General features: G+C 42.6%; 1 protein-coding gene across 1 annotated transcript in view; it reads left to right on the forward strand.

Annotated features, from left to right (window-relative positions):
• The window catches only part of LOC117744059 (gamma-aminobutyric acid receptor subunit pi), a 38896-nt gene extending 19626 nt beyond the window's left edge, over nucleotides 1-19270 (forward strand). The window contains exons 3-10 of the mRNA XM_034552142.1: nucleotides 5008-5120; nucleotides 6238-6305; nucleotides 9717-9934; nucleotides 11979-12061; nucleotides 16676-16813; nucleotides 16919-17071; nucleotides 18514-18704; nucleotides 18902-19270. Of these exons, the coding sequence (XP_034408033.1) occupies nucleotides 5008-5120; nucleotides 6238-6305; nucleotides 9717-9934; nucleotides 11979-12061; nucleotides 16676-16813; nucleotides 16919-17071; nucleotides 18514-18704; nucleotides 18902-19270 (1333 nt within the window). The remainder of the gene's footprint in view (nucleotides 1-5007; nucleotides 5121-6237; nucleotides 6306-9716; nucleotides 9935-11978; nucleotides 12062-16675; nucleotides 16814-16918; nucleotides 17072-18513; nucleotides 18705-18901) is intronic.
• The last annotated feature ends 281 nt before the right edge of the window (nucleotides 19271-19551 follow it).

Raw genomic sequence — 19551 nt, forward strand, 5'->3', positions numbered from 1 at the left:
TATCAAACAGGAAAGTCTTAAGTCTATTCTTGAATGAGGTGACTGTCTGCCTCCCGGACTGAAAGTGAAAGCTGGTTCCATAAAAGAGGAGCTTGATAACTGAAGGCTCTGGCTCCCATCCTAATTTTTTTAACTCTAGGAACTACAAGTAGCCCCGCATTTAGTGAGCGCAGCTCTCTAGTGGGGCAATATGGTACTACAAGCTCCTTAAGATATGATGGTGCATCACCAATCATGGCTTTGTAGGTGATGCACCATCATATCTCTTCAAGTTACTACCAGGTACGTTTCACTAGTTATGAAACAATCTCAGTTATTCTTAATGCTCGTCACCGGTGCCACCAGGACCGATTCTGGCGAAAACAGACGTAAGTGTGCAGGTCCACTGAGAAACCCTTAGAGCTCAGACTCCAGCCCACCACGAACAGAGCCAGATCCGGCTTTGCTGCCGCCTTTGACATGCAGTCGGAAGCTCCGGCGGGTTGAGGAGTGCTCCACAACTGGCAGCGGCGTCTCCCCTTCTGACCAGGAGCAGAGCTTCGTCCCGCTATTGCTGGGCGACTGTGACTCAGTGGTGAGCAGGGTTCTTCTTCAAGAAGAGGATCGGTGGTCCGATCCCCGGCTCCGCTAGCCCATGTCGATGTGTCTTTGGGCAAGACATTTAACCCTACATTGCTCTCATAGCTGTGCCTACGGTGTATGAATGTGTGTATGAATGTTTGTTACTCCTGGTGGGCAGGTGGAACCTTAGCCACAGCCATCAGTGTATGAATGGGTGAATGATGATACGTAGTGTTGAAGCACTTTGAGTGGTCAGAAGACTAGAAACGCACTATACATCCATTCAACATTTTCTATAGGGACTTTGTTGCTTGGAGACACTGTCGCTTTTGTCTACAGGGGCCATCAACATCAACACAAAATGTAAGTTCCTCGTAGTGACTTTAAGGACGTCCATATGGATTAAAATTTAAAAAATTAAAAGATTCTCAAAATGTTGAATGATAATCTTTCAACCTACGCAGTATTGAATTTTGCCTTATGCTGGGACCACTGGCCCGTTTAATTTGGCTGTTTCTTCCTTCAATTGGTGACAACTGAGTAATTATAAGTGTTACTGGTGTTTTCATGCAGATTTCTCATACAGTATAGCCAGCAGTCATAATGGTTTGACTAATTATCTTCATCATGGAGAGAGAGAGAGAGAGAAATGAGAGATGATGGGGGAGACAGTGAAAGAACGAGGAGAGAAGCAGGAGCACAATAAGCAAACCAAAGGGCTCATTAGCGAGAATAACAGAAGACTCTGATCGCGACCGAAAGGAACACACCGATCATTGATTCCTGCTGGCACTTCCTTCCCACCGAGTTCAGGGGGCCAAGAAGCGATCGGTGAGGACTGGCCAATTAGCACATTACAAGATGCTGTTTCCATCCAAGGTGTCAAGTGTCTGAGCAGATAATGTAGAACTGTTGTAAGCGGCGTGACAGATCAAGCCCTCAGATATCACCTGCTGCTCACGCCGACACTCCCGCGTGGGCTGGTAGTCGAAGTGCTGATCTGCTGCATGCGTTCTTCAAATCACCTCGCGTCTCTTTGCCATCGCCTTCCAGCACTTGTCAGTCACCGGGTTTTGCTGGCCTTTAATTAAGTACTTAATTAGCTTGTCATAAACGTCAAATGTAATGTTAAAAAAACTATGCACCGGTCCATCCATTTGACGGATGCAGCTTGCTCCGTTCAAGGTTATGGGCGAGAGTCCATCTCGGCAAGCGACGGGTCAGAGGCTCCCGGGTCAGAGGCTCCCGGGACAGAGGCTCCCGGGACAGACTGTCAGACCGCGTGGGCAGAAAGACACTTGGACGCTTTAAGCGCAACCTGCATGTTTAGTTTGTGGGCGGAAACCCAGCTGGTGCCTTCTAAGTAAGCAAGTGTAAGGCTAAGCTGCATAATCTCCCTCTCTCTCTCTCTCTCTCTCTCTCTCTCTATACATATATACATGCTGTGTATTGGTTTTGTTTATATGTTGTCAGTTTGTCTATGAATTTTATTTACATTTTATTTTGAGATTTTGTTATTTTAGGCTGCCTTACAAACATCTGGCCAGGGACAGCAGATGGAAATTAGCCACTCTGGCTCACTTACAGTCCTACTGTTGATTAGTGTGCATTGTCCCTGCAAAATAAATGAATAAAATAAAATAAAATATCTACTTTACTACGGTCATAGTTTACTACGAGTGTACTTTCAAATATTCCGCAATAACCTGTATAATATACAGTATAATATGGCAGCTTACGTACCATAATATGGAGGCATATATGTTTGTATTTATGTTTATTGCGATTGTGTTGAGAGCTTGGGACTTAGTATGGCAGAGACCCTCCTCTGCTCAGTTGAGTACCTTCGACGTGTCATCTTCTTATTCTTGATAGGCAGCCTGGTGGGCAGGTGTGTCAGATGCTGTCAGCATGCATCCTGGGAAACGGTGCACTCCGCATGCTGTGCTTTCATCTGGGGTGGGAGAGGTACCCTACAGTACATAAAGTGAGTGTTGTTTGTTTGTGTGTGTGTCAGGGTGAGGGTTGCGTGTGGTTCCCACTACGTCTCGCAGCCTAAATGTCCTCTTGTGTTCACATCATGCCACCTTGCACACACATAAAAAGGATGAATTGATAGTATTAGTGTGATTCTGGGAGGAATTAAATATCCTTTTCTTCTCTCCCCCCACCCATTGTCAGGGTTCAGTGAATAGCAACTGTTTTGGCAGGTTGTAAAACTCAGGCCTCATCCCTGTCTGCAGGTGAAGGTTTAGACAGCCAAAAGTTCGAGAGCCTGGGGATTTGCAGAGATGGATAGTGTGAGAGGAGCCGGAAGCTCTTAGACGCTGCGTTTCATTGTCAGACTGTGAAAACCAGACAAACATCAAATATGAGTAGTTCTGTCGCTAACAGTAAGCGCTAAACAATTCAATTTTCTGTATTTGCCTTGAATGCTACTGTTTTTTAAATTTTTTTATCACCCCCTCCCTCCCCCTGTTTTTTATGTTTTTCATTTCTCGCTGCTACCCTCATCTCTGCCACTGCAGAGACACATTTATGGGTACACAAAACCACATTGCACAGATGCAAAACTATTTTGTGAATGTAATGAGGGTCACACAGGGCGATCCAGATTGATAATGCAGCCTGCCGGAGGCAGCGCGCTGCCACAACCGCCACTAACATGGCTTCTCCATGTGGCCTGCTGAAACAACAGGCTGCGAGCCATGTGAATCAGACTTTATGCGGCATAGCAACAGTGCACTGGGAGCGAGTTACCCCACAGTCTAAGCTGGTTTGACAGTCAGATAAAACAAGTTCTGAGTCTCGCGGGGAGACATTTTCTGTGCTTCTTTTTGTTTTAAGTTTGGCTCTCAGGCCGTTTGATGCATTCATCAGTGGCTATTGACCAGATTCACACATGCTAATGACTTTGGAGCTCCCCTGACCAACGTGATCTCATGCCTGCTCCTCATATTTTGCGGCTTAGGCAGTCTGGGGAAACGTTTTTCGCGTAGTATGTTGATGTTGAATCTTCGCACATGGTTTACAATGGTTTTAACTGTAATGTTAATGTTGTGAAACAGTCGTTGTTAGGTCAACAATAGTATTTGGTTAGGTTTTTGAACAAATATAATGGGTTTTGTTTAATTAAGGAAGTTCATTATGTAACTCAAGTGATTCAGCGACGTCGGTAAAGGTAACTAAACCGTTGGTGCCACATGGGACATGAACGCCGTATGACTTAAGACCTCCAAAAATAAAAAGTAGATACTGCCATCACCTTCTTCTGTGCTTTGTGTATAGTGTTATTTAGGAAATGTTAGCATGCTCACAGACTAACCTAAGCCTCACCTGTTAAACATGAGTATGTTAGTATTGTCATATGTGAGCATGTTGCCATGTAACATTGGCATTGAGCTCAAAGCACTGCTGCTCCTTGTTACAGCCTCACAGAGATGTAACGGTAAGTGCAACGGCTGTGTCTCCTTACAGAAAACAAAACTTATATGCAGCATTTTATCATCAATAAATCATTGCATCAACCCTGAGACGCTTATACAAACAGGGTCATCCTCACCAGGAAGCAGCAGCATTCCACTGGGTCAGAAACAGCAGGAAAGCTAGTGGAACGCAACAGAAGTTCTTTTTTATAGCACAAAACAAAAAGAGGGCGTTGCTTTTCTGCCTTTGTCACGACAACAAGCAACGGGGTTAATAAAATAAAACTGGCGCGTGATTGAAACTATCAATCATCTCGACTCAAATCGATTAACTTGTTTACAGCAATTAACGTGCCAAGATTCATTTTCAGTAACACACTGATCCTTTAAAACACGTAGCGTCTTCACTCTAGCAGCGATGAATAACTGAATGCGTTGGCCTTTGATGAATGATAAGAAAAGCATCTTGCCTCTGTATTCTTGCTCTCCTTGTCACTCATTTGACGACAGCCGGGACCCGGAAGCGCTGCCAGCATACGGAGATGAATGTGTTGTGCCTCTGCACATGGCCTGATCTGTCTTGCCTCTGCTCCTTCTTACATCATGGCACGTGCCCCAGGGCTTTCGGCACAGAGCATGCGTTTTCGTATTTAGGTCCCGATTTATACACACACACACCACGGGGGAAGGCGCAATGAGTGGTTATTTTCCCCTGCCACAATTGCCAGCAATATAATCATCTTCCCACACTTCAATGTGCCTTTTAAGGATAGCATCGAAAAACAACGTAAAAAATTCTCATGAAAGCGAATGGTAATTTTAAAGGCATTGGATTGACAAAAAAAGGGGGTGTTTAACATATACTGAACCGGGTCAATTTCAGGTAACCAAATAATTAAAAGCAGTGTTTTCGTTCTCTTCCTGTTCAGTTGCCATTTTAATCTCCCACCTTTTCTTCCACCCAGCATTTTGTCTCTGTGTTTATTCCTCTCTCTCTCTCTCTCTCTCTCTCTGTTTTCAGGTTGTTAGAGAACTCGATGCTCAACGCAGAAGTGAAGGAGGGAGAGATTCTCCCTCCTACCATTCACAAGCTGATGAAAGGATACAACAAGTACCTCAGGCCTTTCTTTGACAGTAAGGAAACTGCAGACACATGCAACCACACTCAGGGGAAATGTGTGTTTGGCAGAGAATGAGAGGGGTAATATATGCTGGCATACAGACATTTGAATTGACTGCATATGTATAAAATGATATGAGATGGAGCTTATCTTTGATATTGTCCCTTAATTCATTTGGATGTCATGAAATGGTAAGAATGAAACACATGCAGAAGAAAACAAGCTAACTCGGGGTCGAGGCCAGTAAAAGAGTGCCTTCTCGTTAAAATACTAATATCTTTACAAATGTGAAAATACAGCGCTGTGAGCGGCAGCTTAACCAAGATCAGGGCTGCTAATACATTGTGATTTAGATTCCAATTTTCAACAGGCGACTAATTTGCTTCCAATAGAGAAGCAGAGTCTATCTCAGTGTTATGCTCTCAGGGGAATGGTGTTATGTCATTCCACCGCAAAATCCCTCGCCGCCGTCATTGTTCTGGGCTCCGAGGAATCCACCACAATATGATTATGGTTTGTTTACTCGCTGTTTCATCAGTAATAACACCTGACTTTATGCCATTCAGCATAATCATCAGTCCTCCCCGCCTTGGAACATGAGCTTTGCACACACTGGCAGCAGAAGCTCTGCAAACACACACATTCACACACCCACGTATATGCATTTCACTGTGAGAACTTCCTGTTTTTATTCATTCCTCAACTGTTGATGAATTAAAAATGCTTCACTAGATATGGGACAGCTGTAACTCATCCCCTTCTCGTGCTTTCTTGGCTTTTCCAGCTGCACACAGTGAGAGTTAGAATATTTTCAACATTTCGGTGCAGGTTTCACTGCTTGTCACTGTCATCCTCTGGCCAGACAGCCACAGGCACCGCAAGACAGCTGTTGATGCAGCAATGTGGGCTCTCTATCATTTTAAATGTGCTGTCCGTCATTATGGAACACTGGGTATCCCTGCCTTCTCAATATACCCTGTTATGTCATATAACTCTTTCAGTCACATGTACAGTCGAAGCCATCTGTATGTATGCATGAACACTCACAGACTCATATTCAATGGTGGGGATTATGTGTGTAAGCATAGAATAGATGTCAAATGTATTATTGGTTTGTTCTTTGTTACTAGATGGTCCTGTAACAGTGGGTATGAGCCTGGACATCGCCAGCATTGACACTATCTCAGAGATCAACATGGTAAGACAATACTTTTTTTTCTGGCCGCCAACAGCTCATATGTTCAACTTTTGCTAAAAAGCTTTATTAATTACTCACTTGTTTTCTATCAGCCGTCCAGGAGGGGTGGGACAAATACCACAGAAGTAATCTTCTGATTAATCCAGGCTCTGTCTAAAAAAGCTCTTGGACCAAACAATCGTAGCCTGCCCGCTGAGATGTTTCCTCATTTACAACTTTTTACAACAGTAGACACACCACGTTTTGCAACTTTGTGACAAATGTGATATTGTAGGACTTTCAAATGTAAACTTGCACGCTTTTTAAATAATTAAACAGCAATTTATATACAGTCATCAATCATCATTTATGTTTTACAAGGTGGTCATAGGAAAACAAAGAAATCATTAAACTTATTTAGACCTGGAGGTATGACATCACTTGGAACAAAGGTTTTCATTGGTCAAACATTAATTTCCGCAGGCAGAATTCCACTGAAATCAAAGTTGGTCCGGGTTTTGTTTTTGCCACACTAATGTTCTGCAGCGGTATGCAACCATGATTGATGATTATATGACAGTGGCGGGCCGTGCATTTCGGACCCAGGCCTTCTGTGCCGTCTCTACTAGAGCTGAACATCCTAATCACCTCATTATGACGCCACAGCTACAGGTTATTATTTGTTTTGTGTAAACACCTCATATTTGTGAAGTGAAATACATGAAGCGCAACACCTACAAATACACTAACTGCAGATCTATTAATACGCTCATGACGGGAAGCTGCGTTATTAACGGACAATGCATAGACACATCAACGTAATTAACACAAGGACAAGAACAAATTCTTAAAAGAACCAGTCACATTTATTTATAACAAAACATGCCGGGAAAAAAATAAAAAATGGGGGGACTAAAACACTGTACACTGAAAATAACGAGCCATTCAAATATTATTAACATCAGAAGTACCTTGGCTTCTGGTTGGACTCATCTCTCTCATTTAACATACACATCAATAACCTTCTGGCTAAAGTCAAAGCTAGACTGGGTTTCCTGTATCGAAACAAGGCCTCCTTCAGACACTCTGCTAACTCACTACAAAACTCGCTCAAACTAACAGCTCTCACCTCTCTCAACATTTTCAAACAAAAGCTGCAACAAGTCATAGTTGACTGCTGTACTTGCTGACCAGCCATCATTTCTCTCTCTCCCTTTTTTTTTTTTTTTTTTTTACAAAGAACATCCAGTAATCCGCCTTTTGTGTGTACATAGTGTTTATTAATTTACCTTGTTTTTAGCCATTTTCTCATGTGTTTGTCATACTGTATTGTATCTGTGTTGTCTGGACTGTGCTACTGCCTCTTGGCCAGGTCATCATTGAAAGTGAGAATTGGTTCTCAACTGATTTCACCTGGTTAAAAAAAGGTCAAGAAGTAACAATATTAATTAACTATATAATAAAAACAACACCATAGACACATAAACACAACGCTACTGCAGATGTTAAAAAAAATGCTCACTTAAACAAAGTCCATTCTCCTCTCTTTGCGAAGAAAGAGTTTGATGACGCAGTTGTAAAGTGTGTCAGTACGCTGGAGCTCCAACAACAGGTCCCTCTCAATGGCCATGGGCGCCAGTGAGGACAGCCGAGCCTCCTCAGTTGCGTTTCTGGAGTAAGTTTTGTTCTCGTCATGGTGCTCCACAATGCCCTCAAAAAGCTCCTGCAGGGCAGCTCTCTTTTCAAAGACCGTGTTGACCAGTCTGGAACTATATTGCCACTGGGTTGGTGCCACACGAGGAAGTAACACAAATATTCTACATTCTTTCAGCTTTGACCTTGAGTCAGCACTAAATTCAGCCGATGGGCATAGCAGTGTATAAATAAAGCCATAGGAGCCTTCTCTTTAACTTTTGCCTACACTCTATTAAGTCCAGACGCCATGACCGCGGCGCTATTGTAACACTGAGCCCATCACTCCAGCTACAGCACTGATCAGGTCGTTTTGTATTTTGCCCGATGTCCCGGTAAACACTTTGTTCATGGAAAGGTGGAAGCGCAAGTCGGAAAGGAGCTTCACATAGTTCCCCTTATTTGTAGACTCTTTACATTCGTTGTGTCCCCTGAATGAGAGTTCCTGTTTGCCTAAAAAGATGACGCAATCTATCAGTCTTTTTAGTATCTCCCTGTTATTCTTAACTTTTGCGTTGTGGAGCTCCGTTTCCCTGCGAACTTGCTTGTTGATCTGAAGATCCACGCGGGTCTCTCCAAACGTGTTCAAGTGCACCGTAGCTTTCAAGTGTCCTGCCGTTCTTTGGTGTCGCGTAGCAGCCTTGCTAAGGCAAGTCAGCTTAGCAAATCCAACGTGGCTCCAAACACCAAGACGCTCAGTCGCAAATAAAAGGCATTCCCAGCAATACAGTTTGCAACTCTTCTCCGATGCTGTCATCCAGGAATATCGTTGGTAGTTGGCGAACTGAAAGTGACGCATGAATGTTTTTTCTTGCTGGGTCAAGGCTGTTAGCTGTTGGGTAGGGCGGCCATTTGCTACGATTTCCTGCTTTTCCTCAAACGTCCTCCTTGAGAATGGTGTTGCAAGTAAATATACCACCAAGTCCAGTTCTAGTACTTCTCCTTCAGCCATAGATGAAATAACTAAAATACTATAAATTCAATTACTTCTCGAAACAACAGTTTCAATAACATGAACCGTGCTATAGTTTTCTGTTAGACGACGAGTCACGGTAGCCGATTGGCCAATCACAGCGCAAGTTTATGGTCACGCGGGCCATGTGACCATTGACATGCGCTGTATAATACATGTAGTGTAGGCTTTGAAGGCCCTGACGGCCCGCCACTGTTATATGATGATTATAATTCTACATAATGGTGGCTTCGAAGAATATAGGGGAACATGTTTTATAGGGACTAATAAAGAACTAATTCAAATAATCTTCAACTCAAAAGTTGGTCCATGTAAACTGAGAAGCAACCAAACCAGATATGCACAAACAGTATAACTTTGATCTCCATAACAACACATGGCGTTATATTACAACAAAGCATGGTAGCCATTTTGCCATTGACATGTTGATTTGCAGAGAGATATGCCTTACTTAAACAGTGTCAGGATGATGGCATTGCTCGATGCACCAAAATATGTTCATTGTCCTTAAAACCAGAACAGACTTGCTGATGTGAAGCAATGCTGTGGATTACAGTTGCTTCAGGCACTGAGGGAGCTTATGGACTTGACGCCATCAATGCCCAAAGATGCAAAAGAAGAAAAAAACAATAAAAGCCACAAGCTGACTAAAGAAATACAGGTTCACAAGAGAAAGCTTGGTTTGCAAAAACTTCTCTTATTTTTGACACGCTTGTTAAAGTAGTCAATTTGCTCTGTTGTGACCTCTGAGCCCCCAATCCCTGCAGGACTACACCGCCACCATATTCCTCCGCCAGCGCTGGACGGACGAGCGCTTGGTGTTCGAGGGCAACAAGAGCCTGAGCCTGGACGGGCGGCTCGTGGAGCTGCTCTGGGTCCCGGACACCTTCATCGTCGACTCCAAGAAGTCCTTTCTCCACGACATCACCGTGGAGAACCGGCTGATACGCATCTTCCCCAACGGGACCGTCCTTTACGCACTGAGGTGGGATTGAGGCACAAACTTGGTGCTTTATTGGTTGTTGTTTGTTCCATCAGACGACGCAAAGTAGGCAAGGGAATGGAGGAGAAATTGTCTGAGGGAGGACGCGTGGGTTGATAATATGATTGTAAGGCAGGGAGTTGTATCAATTCTATTTCTTGGGTATTGGATCGTACAAATGCAGCGTGCGATACGTCAATACAAATCAACGGTGAGTCCCGTAAAGCACCTTCACAGCATTGATTGCTCTGTGTGCGAGGGTTTAGCATCTGACGAGCTCTTGGCAAGCCTCTCACCTTGGCTTTCCGATTAGACGTCGGGCCAAGCAGACAGGTTATAGATAGAAAGGTTATAGATGATCCAGCAAGGGAATTTGTTTGGCTCTTTTAAGCCAGCAATGATGAGATGTATACATCCCACTGCTTTTATGTCACACACTTTAACTTCAGCCTGTCTATGGATTGTATAAGAGCTGTCTGTGGTTCAAATTTGACTCCCCCACCACCACCACTCAATTGTTTTTGGTCCTTGATTTGAACTTCATGCAAGTTATGTCGTGGTTACACAAAGAAAGAGAGAAAATGAGCACATGGGAGACATTCCCACTAGTTCTAATGGCAACTCTGTAACTATCATGGGGAATAGAAATGTACGTGGGTGGCATGTTGGAGGATGATTGGGCTGAGTATTCAGCCTCGCCTCAGTTTGGCCTCACAGTTAATCACGTCTCCATGCACTGTAAACATGAATGGTGCACTGCATCGCTCTCTGGAGTCCGAAGCTGCTTGTCTATGAGTTTTAATTCATGCTTTCATTTCTAACAAGTGTGTGACATTGTTATGTGCAGTGTGACCTTTGCCTCCATACAGATAACAGTTTCTGGGCTTTCACCCTGACAGAGGAAATGTGGGGTAGGGTAAAGCGTCATAGTCGGAGAATCGAGCCTAGTCAGAGAAAAACAAGCCGAAAGAGATAGTCAGGTTAGGGATGGCCACCTCGGGGGAATTTAGGGCTGTGAAAAGTGACAAAGCCGAGTGAGAAATGCAGTGTTGAGGACAGGACAGCTATGGTAAATGTTTCAGTTCTGCGTCGGGGGAGAATACATGAGAAAGCACTAAGGCAATCGGCGCTAAAGGTTGAGCAGTCAGAAATGCTGCTTTCTACTACAAGGATCCAGTTTGTACCTCCGATGAAAAATATTGTGAAGCCAGAAATGGAAAGGGGCCACCTCCATTTTTTTCCTTTTCATAAGTCCATGCGTTTAAACAATGTTCACTATTTCATACAGAAATGCACAACATTCCTGAGTGTAAATCTAAAGTGTAATTCTAAAGGGCTGATTCCTAAGCTTGAAACATGGACTGAAGTAAGACCCAAACTACACTCCCTCATCACTGCCAATAGAAAGCCTCATCATGTTGCATCATGGCTGCATCACATCAATCACTAGAGCTTCATAACACTGTCCATCATTAGATTTTTCAAACACTTGAGAATGATTGCAAGATCAAAGCTTATAGAATATACTATATACCCATTATAGTTTTGTTCACAATCTAAATATAAGCAATTTGGTAATATTATAAGGCAAAGCTATATAATAGGTATGTGAATCAAATACAGGTTTAATTGTTTCTGTTTGATCCAAAAAACAGAACTGGAGCTGAGACCAAGTCTTAACACGAAGGAGCAACACTAAGCACTTAAAACCAAAATGGCATCATTCTTAGAATTGTGATGTGTTTTAGACCAACATGGTACTGTGAGAATCTTTTTCACACACGCTGTCCCAGATTTACAGCATGAAAGCGATGCAAAGCCTTACAAGTGATATCTGCAGTCATGTGCCAGAGAAGTCTCAATTCATAGATATTTACCAGAAAATTCAGAACTTCAACCAGAGAAAATTCACAAATCTGCTCTGTTGTTTGTTTGAATAACGCTATACAATGTAACCAATGTTCCAGATAAAAATATATTTACTATAGCCATACTTGTCCATGGAATGTTCCTTTTAATAAATACTATTTTATTTTATTTTATTTAGGATCACCACCACAGTGGCTTGCAACATGGATCTGACCAAGTATCCCATGGACAAGCAGACCTGCACGCTGCAACTGGAGAGCTGTAAGGACACTTCATACTTAATAAAGAGAACCCCAACTGTGCAGCTTCAAGCTGTGGCAGTGACTTGGTGGGTGGAAGCAATGTCAAATGAATCTCATCAAACAGAAGGATCAAACGGATCACTTTCTCTCATCTTCTAAACTGGTAATGTGTGTGTGTGTGTGAGAGAGAGACTGCATGCTTATTTCACACAGAGGATGAAATAGCAGGGGCAAATGCGGTCACAATTGAGAATTGTTCTGTGTGGGTTCCTTTGTCATAAATTACCGTTGTGAGCATTGGAACATTGTCTCCCCCTTAAGAAGGAACAGCGAGGCAAGCTGCTCTTCTCCCAGCCTTTATGCTAAGCTAAGCTAAGCTAATGAGCTCCTGTAGATGTGATTTGGCAACATATCATCATCGTGTGAGCGTTTTTCTACGAAAGCCATCATCTACTCGTTGAATGCACAGTCTTTTCAAAATAAACTTCTTCCTTTTAGGTTTAGAAAAAGATTGTGAAATACTACGTTAGATTTAGACAACAGAACTACTTAGGTTTAGAAAAAGATTGTAAAATACTAAGTTAGGTATAGACAACTAAACTACTTAGTTAGGTTTAGAAAATATCATTGTTTGGGTTCAAATAACCACGGAAGTGCTGTTAGTGAAATACGCAAAGTAATGCGGCAAATAAATAAGTGTTGACTTCTCGCTTCACATGGGTAACAAACAGCAGTCCCCTGGGTCAAAGATAGGTGTGTTCGACCCATTCATCGTCCTCCTGCCTTTTATACTTCCTCATTTATGATTACGTGCATAACAGGAGAAATTATTTTGTGCGATATCTGCGAATTACGGCGCATTATTTTTTGTAGGTATACGAAAACTGGATGAGAACAGCTTTGGGTTTGGTGAGGAACCAAGCGTGTGTACACATATTCATTTGTTTGTTTACAACAGAAGTCCACATGGCACCTCTTAAGCACAGGTGAGAGTGATATCAATCTTCTAACTTTCTGCCAGAAAGCATATCTCTAAAAATATCAGAATTAGTCCTTTTAATGATCCAAGTATTTCTTTTCTTGAAATTTTACTCAAAAAAGAGCAGTGATTTGTCTCATTTTGACATGTTGTCAATGTCTCCAAGTGGAAATGCAGTGGCAGTATGTTTATAAGTAAAGCAAATTGCAATTAACATTAAACAACATGGCAACACTTTTTTGGGGGGGCTGTGCAAGGGATGGAAGGAAGACAAAGCCTCCTCCCCCCACCCCCCTCCTTCCTCAGCCTGCATCCCTCATCTGCCATATTTGCTTTCCAGCTTGCTTTTGCTCTGTGCTATTAAATGACAGCCAGCCAGGCTAAGCTAAGCTAAGTCGGATCCCTGCCAGAAGCCCACCAGGACCCCAGTGCCAAATAAAACATTTAGCGGCAGCTCCAGTCAGCTGCAGTCAACTCCAGTCCCACTTAGCAGACAAAAAGACATCTGGAGGTTAAAGTTAGGTAACTGAGAGGATGATGGATCCTTCCTCCGCTGCTTCAATAATTCCAGGCTAAATATCTGCATCTCTCTCTCTCTTTCCAACGCTCTCCAACAATCTCTTTCTCTCTCATCCTGCTGCTCTATCTCTGTTGTTTTTCCCTCTCTGTCTCTCTGTCTCTCTCTCTTTCAATCTCTACCTCCCTCTATGCTCTCTTTATGAAGATGCATATTGAAGGATTTATTTTTCTTTAAATGCCGTGCCAAAAGTTTATCCTTCCCACAGGAGGAAGGAGAGGGCGCCGTCGTGGGAGAGGGGTGCATTTGGATCGGGATTGCGGTAAAATATTTAGTGTGTTATAACGACAGTGAAAAAAAGTCAGAGGACAGTCGTCACAGTCCTTTGTGATCTTCTCTTCTGTAACTCTTTTTTCCTCTTTGATCATGGATGTGGCTCCTTGTGTTCAAGGGGACAATAGAAAGGTCAAATGTGTCAAGAGCCATTTGCTTCTCTAATTTATACAGTAATGTCAGGGCTTTAGGTCAGGAGAATAATGTGTTCTTCTAATAAGTAAAAATAAAAGACAGTGAGTCCACTGGACCTCTCAGCAACCAAGTCACCACTGGCCTTCATTAGGGGACTTTTGCTCCCAGCACCATGGCTCACCATCGGTCAATAACACATGACTCAAGAGGAATCAGGAGCGTTAATGAGCATTTCCTATGTAGAACACATGTGTATTTTTCCATCTGCGGCTTATGTTTCTTATTCTCTTGCTCCCTCTGCAGATAAATGAGAAAAATACACCATAGAGGTTGAGAATCACACCTTTATTTCTTTCTTTTTTAAATCAATATCCTTATATCATCCTTGTACCTTTTAAAAGTGCTGCCACACGTATTAATTTTGCATGCCGTCTCATTCCGAGATTTATTTGGGTTATAAGGGCTCTCGGGGGACCAGTGCAATATGCATGATTAGTCTGGCACGAGGCGAGAGTTAAGCTCCTCATCAGGACTCTCTGCTACCCCCCCCCCCCCTTTGAAGAAGCACTGCAAATGCGTTTCCATTAGCGAAGTCCTGTTGGATCTCTGAGTCAAGCTGTGTTAGAGTGGAGGCCGCTCTGTTTCCACTGTGACTGTCGCTACATACATGAAAGATTAATGTTGTATTTTAGAGTCTTTAAAGTGTTGTGTTATTTTCACGACTAACATGCGGCACTTTAGCCTTGGTGGAGACCGGAGCCGTTAGCTTCTCAAGGCTTACATGACATCTGAAGAGGGGACGCTACAGGTGAATGGGGTTAAAAAATTTAACTCACAGATATCATGAAACTTTGATGACAAGTAAAAAAAAAAAAAAAAGTTTAAATATGCAAATTAGGCATTATCTAATGAAATATGATAATATTTGCATAGATTTCCAGAACAGAAATATTAACGTTGGATACAGACAGGTTGGAAATTCTTGTTTAATTTTGTGACATGATAGAATCAAATGTTTTTACACAAGGGATTTTGGATAGCTCATTTTATCATTCCATAAATCAGAAAATACTGTCAACAGCCATTAAAAAAGCGATTATTTTAGTAATAACGTGTTGTTTAAATCAGGCTATGGATGATATATAAACACATCCCTCTGTAAAAACCTTCAGAATGTAGATAATGAAAGTGGATAGTTTGGTGGATGTAAATTCTACTGAGTCTGTGAAAAAAGATATGTTTTGTAAAATGACATGAAGACACTACAGGTGAATAGGGTCAAAATGTAACTAATATATATCACCATGAAACCTCCGCAGTTGATTACTTACATTAATATAGTTATCTCTTACAAGTATTACAAGAGTTCTGAAATGTTCTGTTTAAATATGCAAATGAAGCCTAATGCAATGATGACTTTTGGTGAATTTAAGACACAAACAAAGCAGTGTAGCAAATGCTTCTTTTGTGCTGATAAGAAGCATCAGAGGGAATTTACCACCCACTATGGGTTGCAATCTCAAACAACTCAGCCATGAGAGGACCAGACTTCAGCATAGCTGGAGTAGTTAACATTCCCAGCTGTTCCCCCAATTGCTACTTTGGGGTTTAGCAAAAACTGTTAATGCAGTTTCTACATCATCATCATCACCACCATCACCACAATAATTGTGAATTATAGCAGCTTTCCAAGCTAATAGTCTAATAGTGTTCGTCATGTTTCCACCTGCACAAACACTAAAACTGCTAGTAAATGTATTTGTTCTATCTAATGTATAACACTGGCGTTTTATCACCTCGTAAAGTTTTTTATAGTGCACATGTCAGCAAACAGCTGTCATGGAGAAACATTAGCAATCAGTCAGATATTCACGGTCCTTCTAGCAGGCCTGGTCTGGTCTCTCTAGTCGTTGTTTGTGTAGCCGTGTCTACCAAAATGTCCACCAACATGTCCACCAACGGTGTCTGACTGCTGTCAGGTGCTTGGATGGTAATGTACAGTGGCTTAATCAGATGGGCGTGGTCAGTGAGGGGAACTTTCATAAACCTAACCCTTATAAACTAGAGAAAGTTTATTATGTATGACTGTGGCTCAGTGGTGAGCAGGGTAGTCCTTCAAATCAGTGGATCGGCAGTTTGATCCCCGGCTCCGCTAGCCCATGTTGATGTGTCCTTGGGAAAGACACTTAACCCCAAAATTGCTCCCATAGTTGTGCTTACAGTGTATGAATATGTGCATCCATGTTAGTTACTGCTGATAAGCAGGTGGAACCTTAGTCACTGCCATATGTATGGGTGTGAATGGGTGAATTATGTCATGTAGTGTTAAAGTGCTTTGAGTGGTCGGGAAGACTAGAAAAGCACTATGCAAGTACAGGTCCATAACCTAATCCAAAAAGAAAAAGTATATTTTCTTAAATGTTCGAAATTAAAATCTTAATGAGAGCAATAAATCTGAAACGAAACAGTAAAGTTGCTGGCCATAAAACCAAAGAGTTGAAAGCAGACTGTCTTTGTGTAACGGTACCAAATAATTGGGTGAGAATTCTCCGTGGCTTCTTTACTCTAAGCATATTGATTCATACTTATTTGAGCCACTATTAATACAATAAAAAATTGGATGAGTGCAGCTTTTTCTGTAATAAAAATGTAATCTCCTTCTCCTGCAGGGGGTTACAACATCAACGATGTCATGTTCTACTGGACCCGAGGAAACGAGTCCGTCAGCGGTTTAGACACCCTACAGCTGGCTCAGTACACAGTCGAGGGCCACTACACGTCCGTCTCAGAGGCCGTTTATGAGACCGGTAACAAGTTACCCCCAGGGCCACACTCATGTTTTAACAGAGCCGTTAAATGTTGTCTTCTGTCAAGTACTGTACGCTGACATACTTCTGTCCCCCTTTTCAAAGGCAATTACCCAAAGCTGGTCTTCCACTTTGAGCTGAGGAGGAGCATTCTGTACTTCATCCTGGAGACTTACGTCCCCTCCAGCCTGCTCGTTGTCCTCTCGTGGGTTTCCTTCTGGATTTCCCTGTCCTCTGTTCCAGCTCGTATCTGTATAGGTACAAACAATGCTTTCTTTTGGCCTTCTGTGGGTAAATGTCTTCCACTATTATAACGCACAAAACTGTATGCAAATACCGTGCATCACTGTAGGAACTGAGATGATGGGTTTGCCTTATTTCTCTCCTTCATCAGTCATCTGTATGATCACTAATACACAGAGACTTACACTCACTCTCCTTTAGTGAGCACAGATGTTGCTTTGGGTTTTGGCTTTTCGAGGGCTGATGTTTAAAGAGAGCATCTGTGAATCCTGTCGTTATCTAGTGGCGACATCCAAACATAGATGTTGCATTTAATTAAATCCACCGCTATACTGCAGGAGGCTTCAGGTGGCACAAAGTTTTCAAAAACAAAGAAAACTACAATATATCCGACTTCATGACACACTAGATGTAAAGGGCGGTGCAGATTATCTCCTCATCTCTTGTGTTGTTGCTAATTATGTTTCTCAGTGCATTCTGGACTTTTGTCTCATATGTAGTAAGGACATAGGATATATGTGATACTCCAGATGAGGGTGCATTCATTTCTGGTCATCTCTAGCAGTAATTCACAAGGACTGGGTCTAAGGGAGATTTCATTTGGGGTGCCCAATAAGTTTGCAGAAATTAAATGAATTCAATGGGTCTCATTTATAAAGTATTTAACAGGGGTAGTTTCGATAGCGAAGGCATTAAACAGAGTAGGGATTTATTAAATGCAAATCTCTTTAAACTGGTGGGTTTACCTGTTCAAGAAAATATAAGTTGATGTGGAAATGGCAGTAAAAATGATTAGACACGTTCATTTATGCACACATTTGCTCTTCACATGATGTTCAGATAATGTCTGATGGGAATTGTGGATGTAGGATCAGGAACTATGGTATCTTAAGTTGCACTACTAAAGACCAAACTGGAATCATGAATAAGCCGTGCAATTTAGTGCATCTCTGGTTGCAAGAAAGGGCTAGAATGATTCTTCGATTTGTTTCAGCAACCCTGTCTATTTGAGCACCCCACTCTGTCCGTAATTTTTTTCAAACACAGTTACATACAGTGTGACAAACCTCCATTCGTTCTCTGTGAATGTCAAAGGATAAGGCAGTTTTTGTCTCATTGTCCACAAATCCCATCGAAAAGACCAAAACCCAGTCACGACTTTGCCCTTTTTAACAAGAATTGCCTGTTTATCCAAATCCCTTAATATAGTTTATTCATGTATGCCATTAACCGCTATTGTTACACAAAAAAATACAGTATTTTTTTTGGTGTCTGTTTGATTTTAAGATTGTATTCACTGAATAGTTTATTTTAATTTAAGAAAATCGTACACTATACATATTTATGTGTTTGATTATATTTGATTTCAAGTCACATTTGTTTTTTACATTTCCAACGAATTGGCAAATAATCCCTTATTTCACCTGTGTCTCTGTGTGCTTTTGCTTTCGTGCCAGGAGTGACCACAGTACTCACCATGACCACTCTGATGATGGGCGCTCGGACGTCACTGCCCAATGCCAATTGCTTCATCAAGGCCATTGATGTTTACCTGGGCATCTGCTTCAGCTTCATCTTCGGAGCGCTCATCGAGTACGCCGTGGCCCACTTCTGCTCCATCTCTCACCTCGACACACATATCCTCATGGTGAGGCCCCCCGCTGGATGTGCTGTGTTATTGTTAAGTGTTGTGCTCAAAGTCATTGTCCTCACAAATGGTGCTGATTGTCATTGTCATCTTCATCGTCGTGTCATCACGAGCTCTGGGGTGAGTAAAAGACTGTGTCTTGTGTTCTCATCTCTGTTCTAAACTAAAGCTTTTCGTTGCCTCCCGGTCCCTTGCAGTACGGCCACCACATGCACGACCTAGACGACGAAATGAATGGCATCATCACCACAATCTCCAATCACAACCGGGCCAAGAGACGCAAGGAGGCCGCCGCCGCCGCCACCCCGACCCCACCGCCCGCCTCCTTAGAACTCACTGTCACCCCGTCCAGCCCCTCTGGCAGCGAGCCTAAGCCCGAGGCGTCGCCCCCGAAGCGCACCCACTGGTGCCTCACCGCTCTAGCCACCATCCGCAAAGTGCTCCGCTCCCTATATTGCTGTCACGTGGAGAACCCCCACCACATAGACAACTACTCCAGAGTCACCTTCCCCCTCTCGTTTGTCATGGTCAACCTGCTCTACTGGACTTATTATCTGTACTTCTAGCATCCATTCAAGTGCAGCACGCGTCCAGAGAGAGGGTGAGACGGAGTGTGTGTGTGTGTTGACAAGAGGTGTATTTTACTGTATGTACAGTAAGCGTTATTTCTGTGTGTTTTGAGATGAGTGTGTAAAATTTCTGTATTTGGATTCATGAGCGAAGTAGCATGCTCACGTAGGGCTGTCTTCAGAGGGGGAGGGGTGGGGAGTGATGCCTGCAAATACAGCTCAATTTTTAAATATTGTGTACTCAAACTGAGTCATTGCTTCAAGTTTTATACAGCTGG

Source organism: Cyclopterus lumpus, chromosome 15 (genome assembly GCF_009769545.1).
Source record: "Cyclopterus lumpus isolate fCycLum1 chromosome 15, fCycLum1.pri, whole genome shotgun sequence".
Taxonomy (NCBI): Eukaryota; Metazoa; Chordata; class Actinopteri; order Perciformes; family Cyclopteridae; genus Cyclopterus; species Cyclopterus lumpus.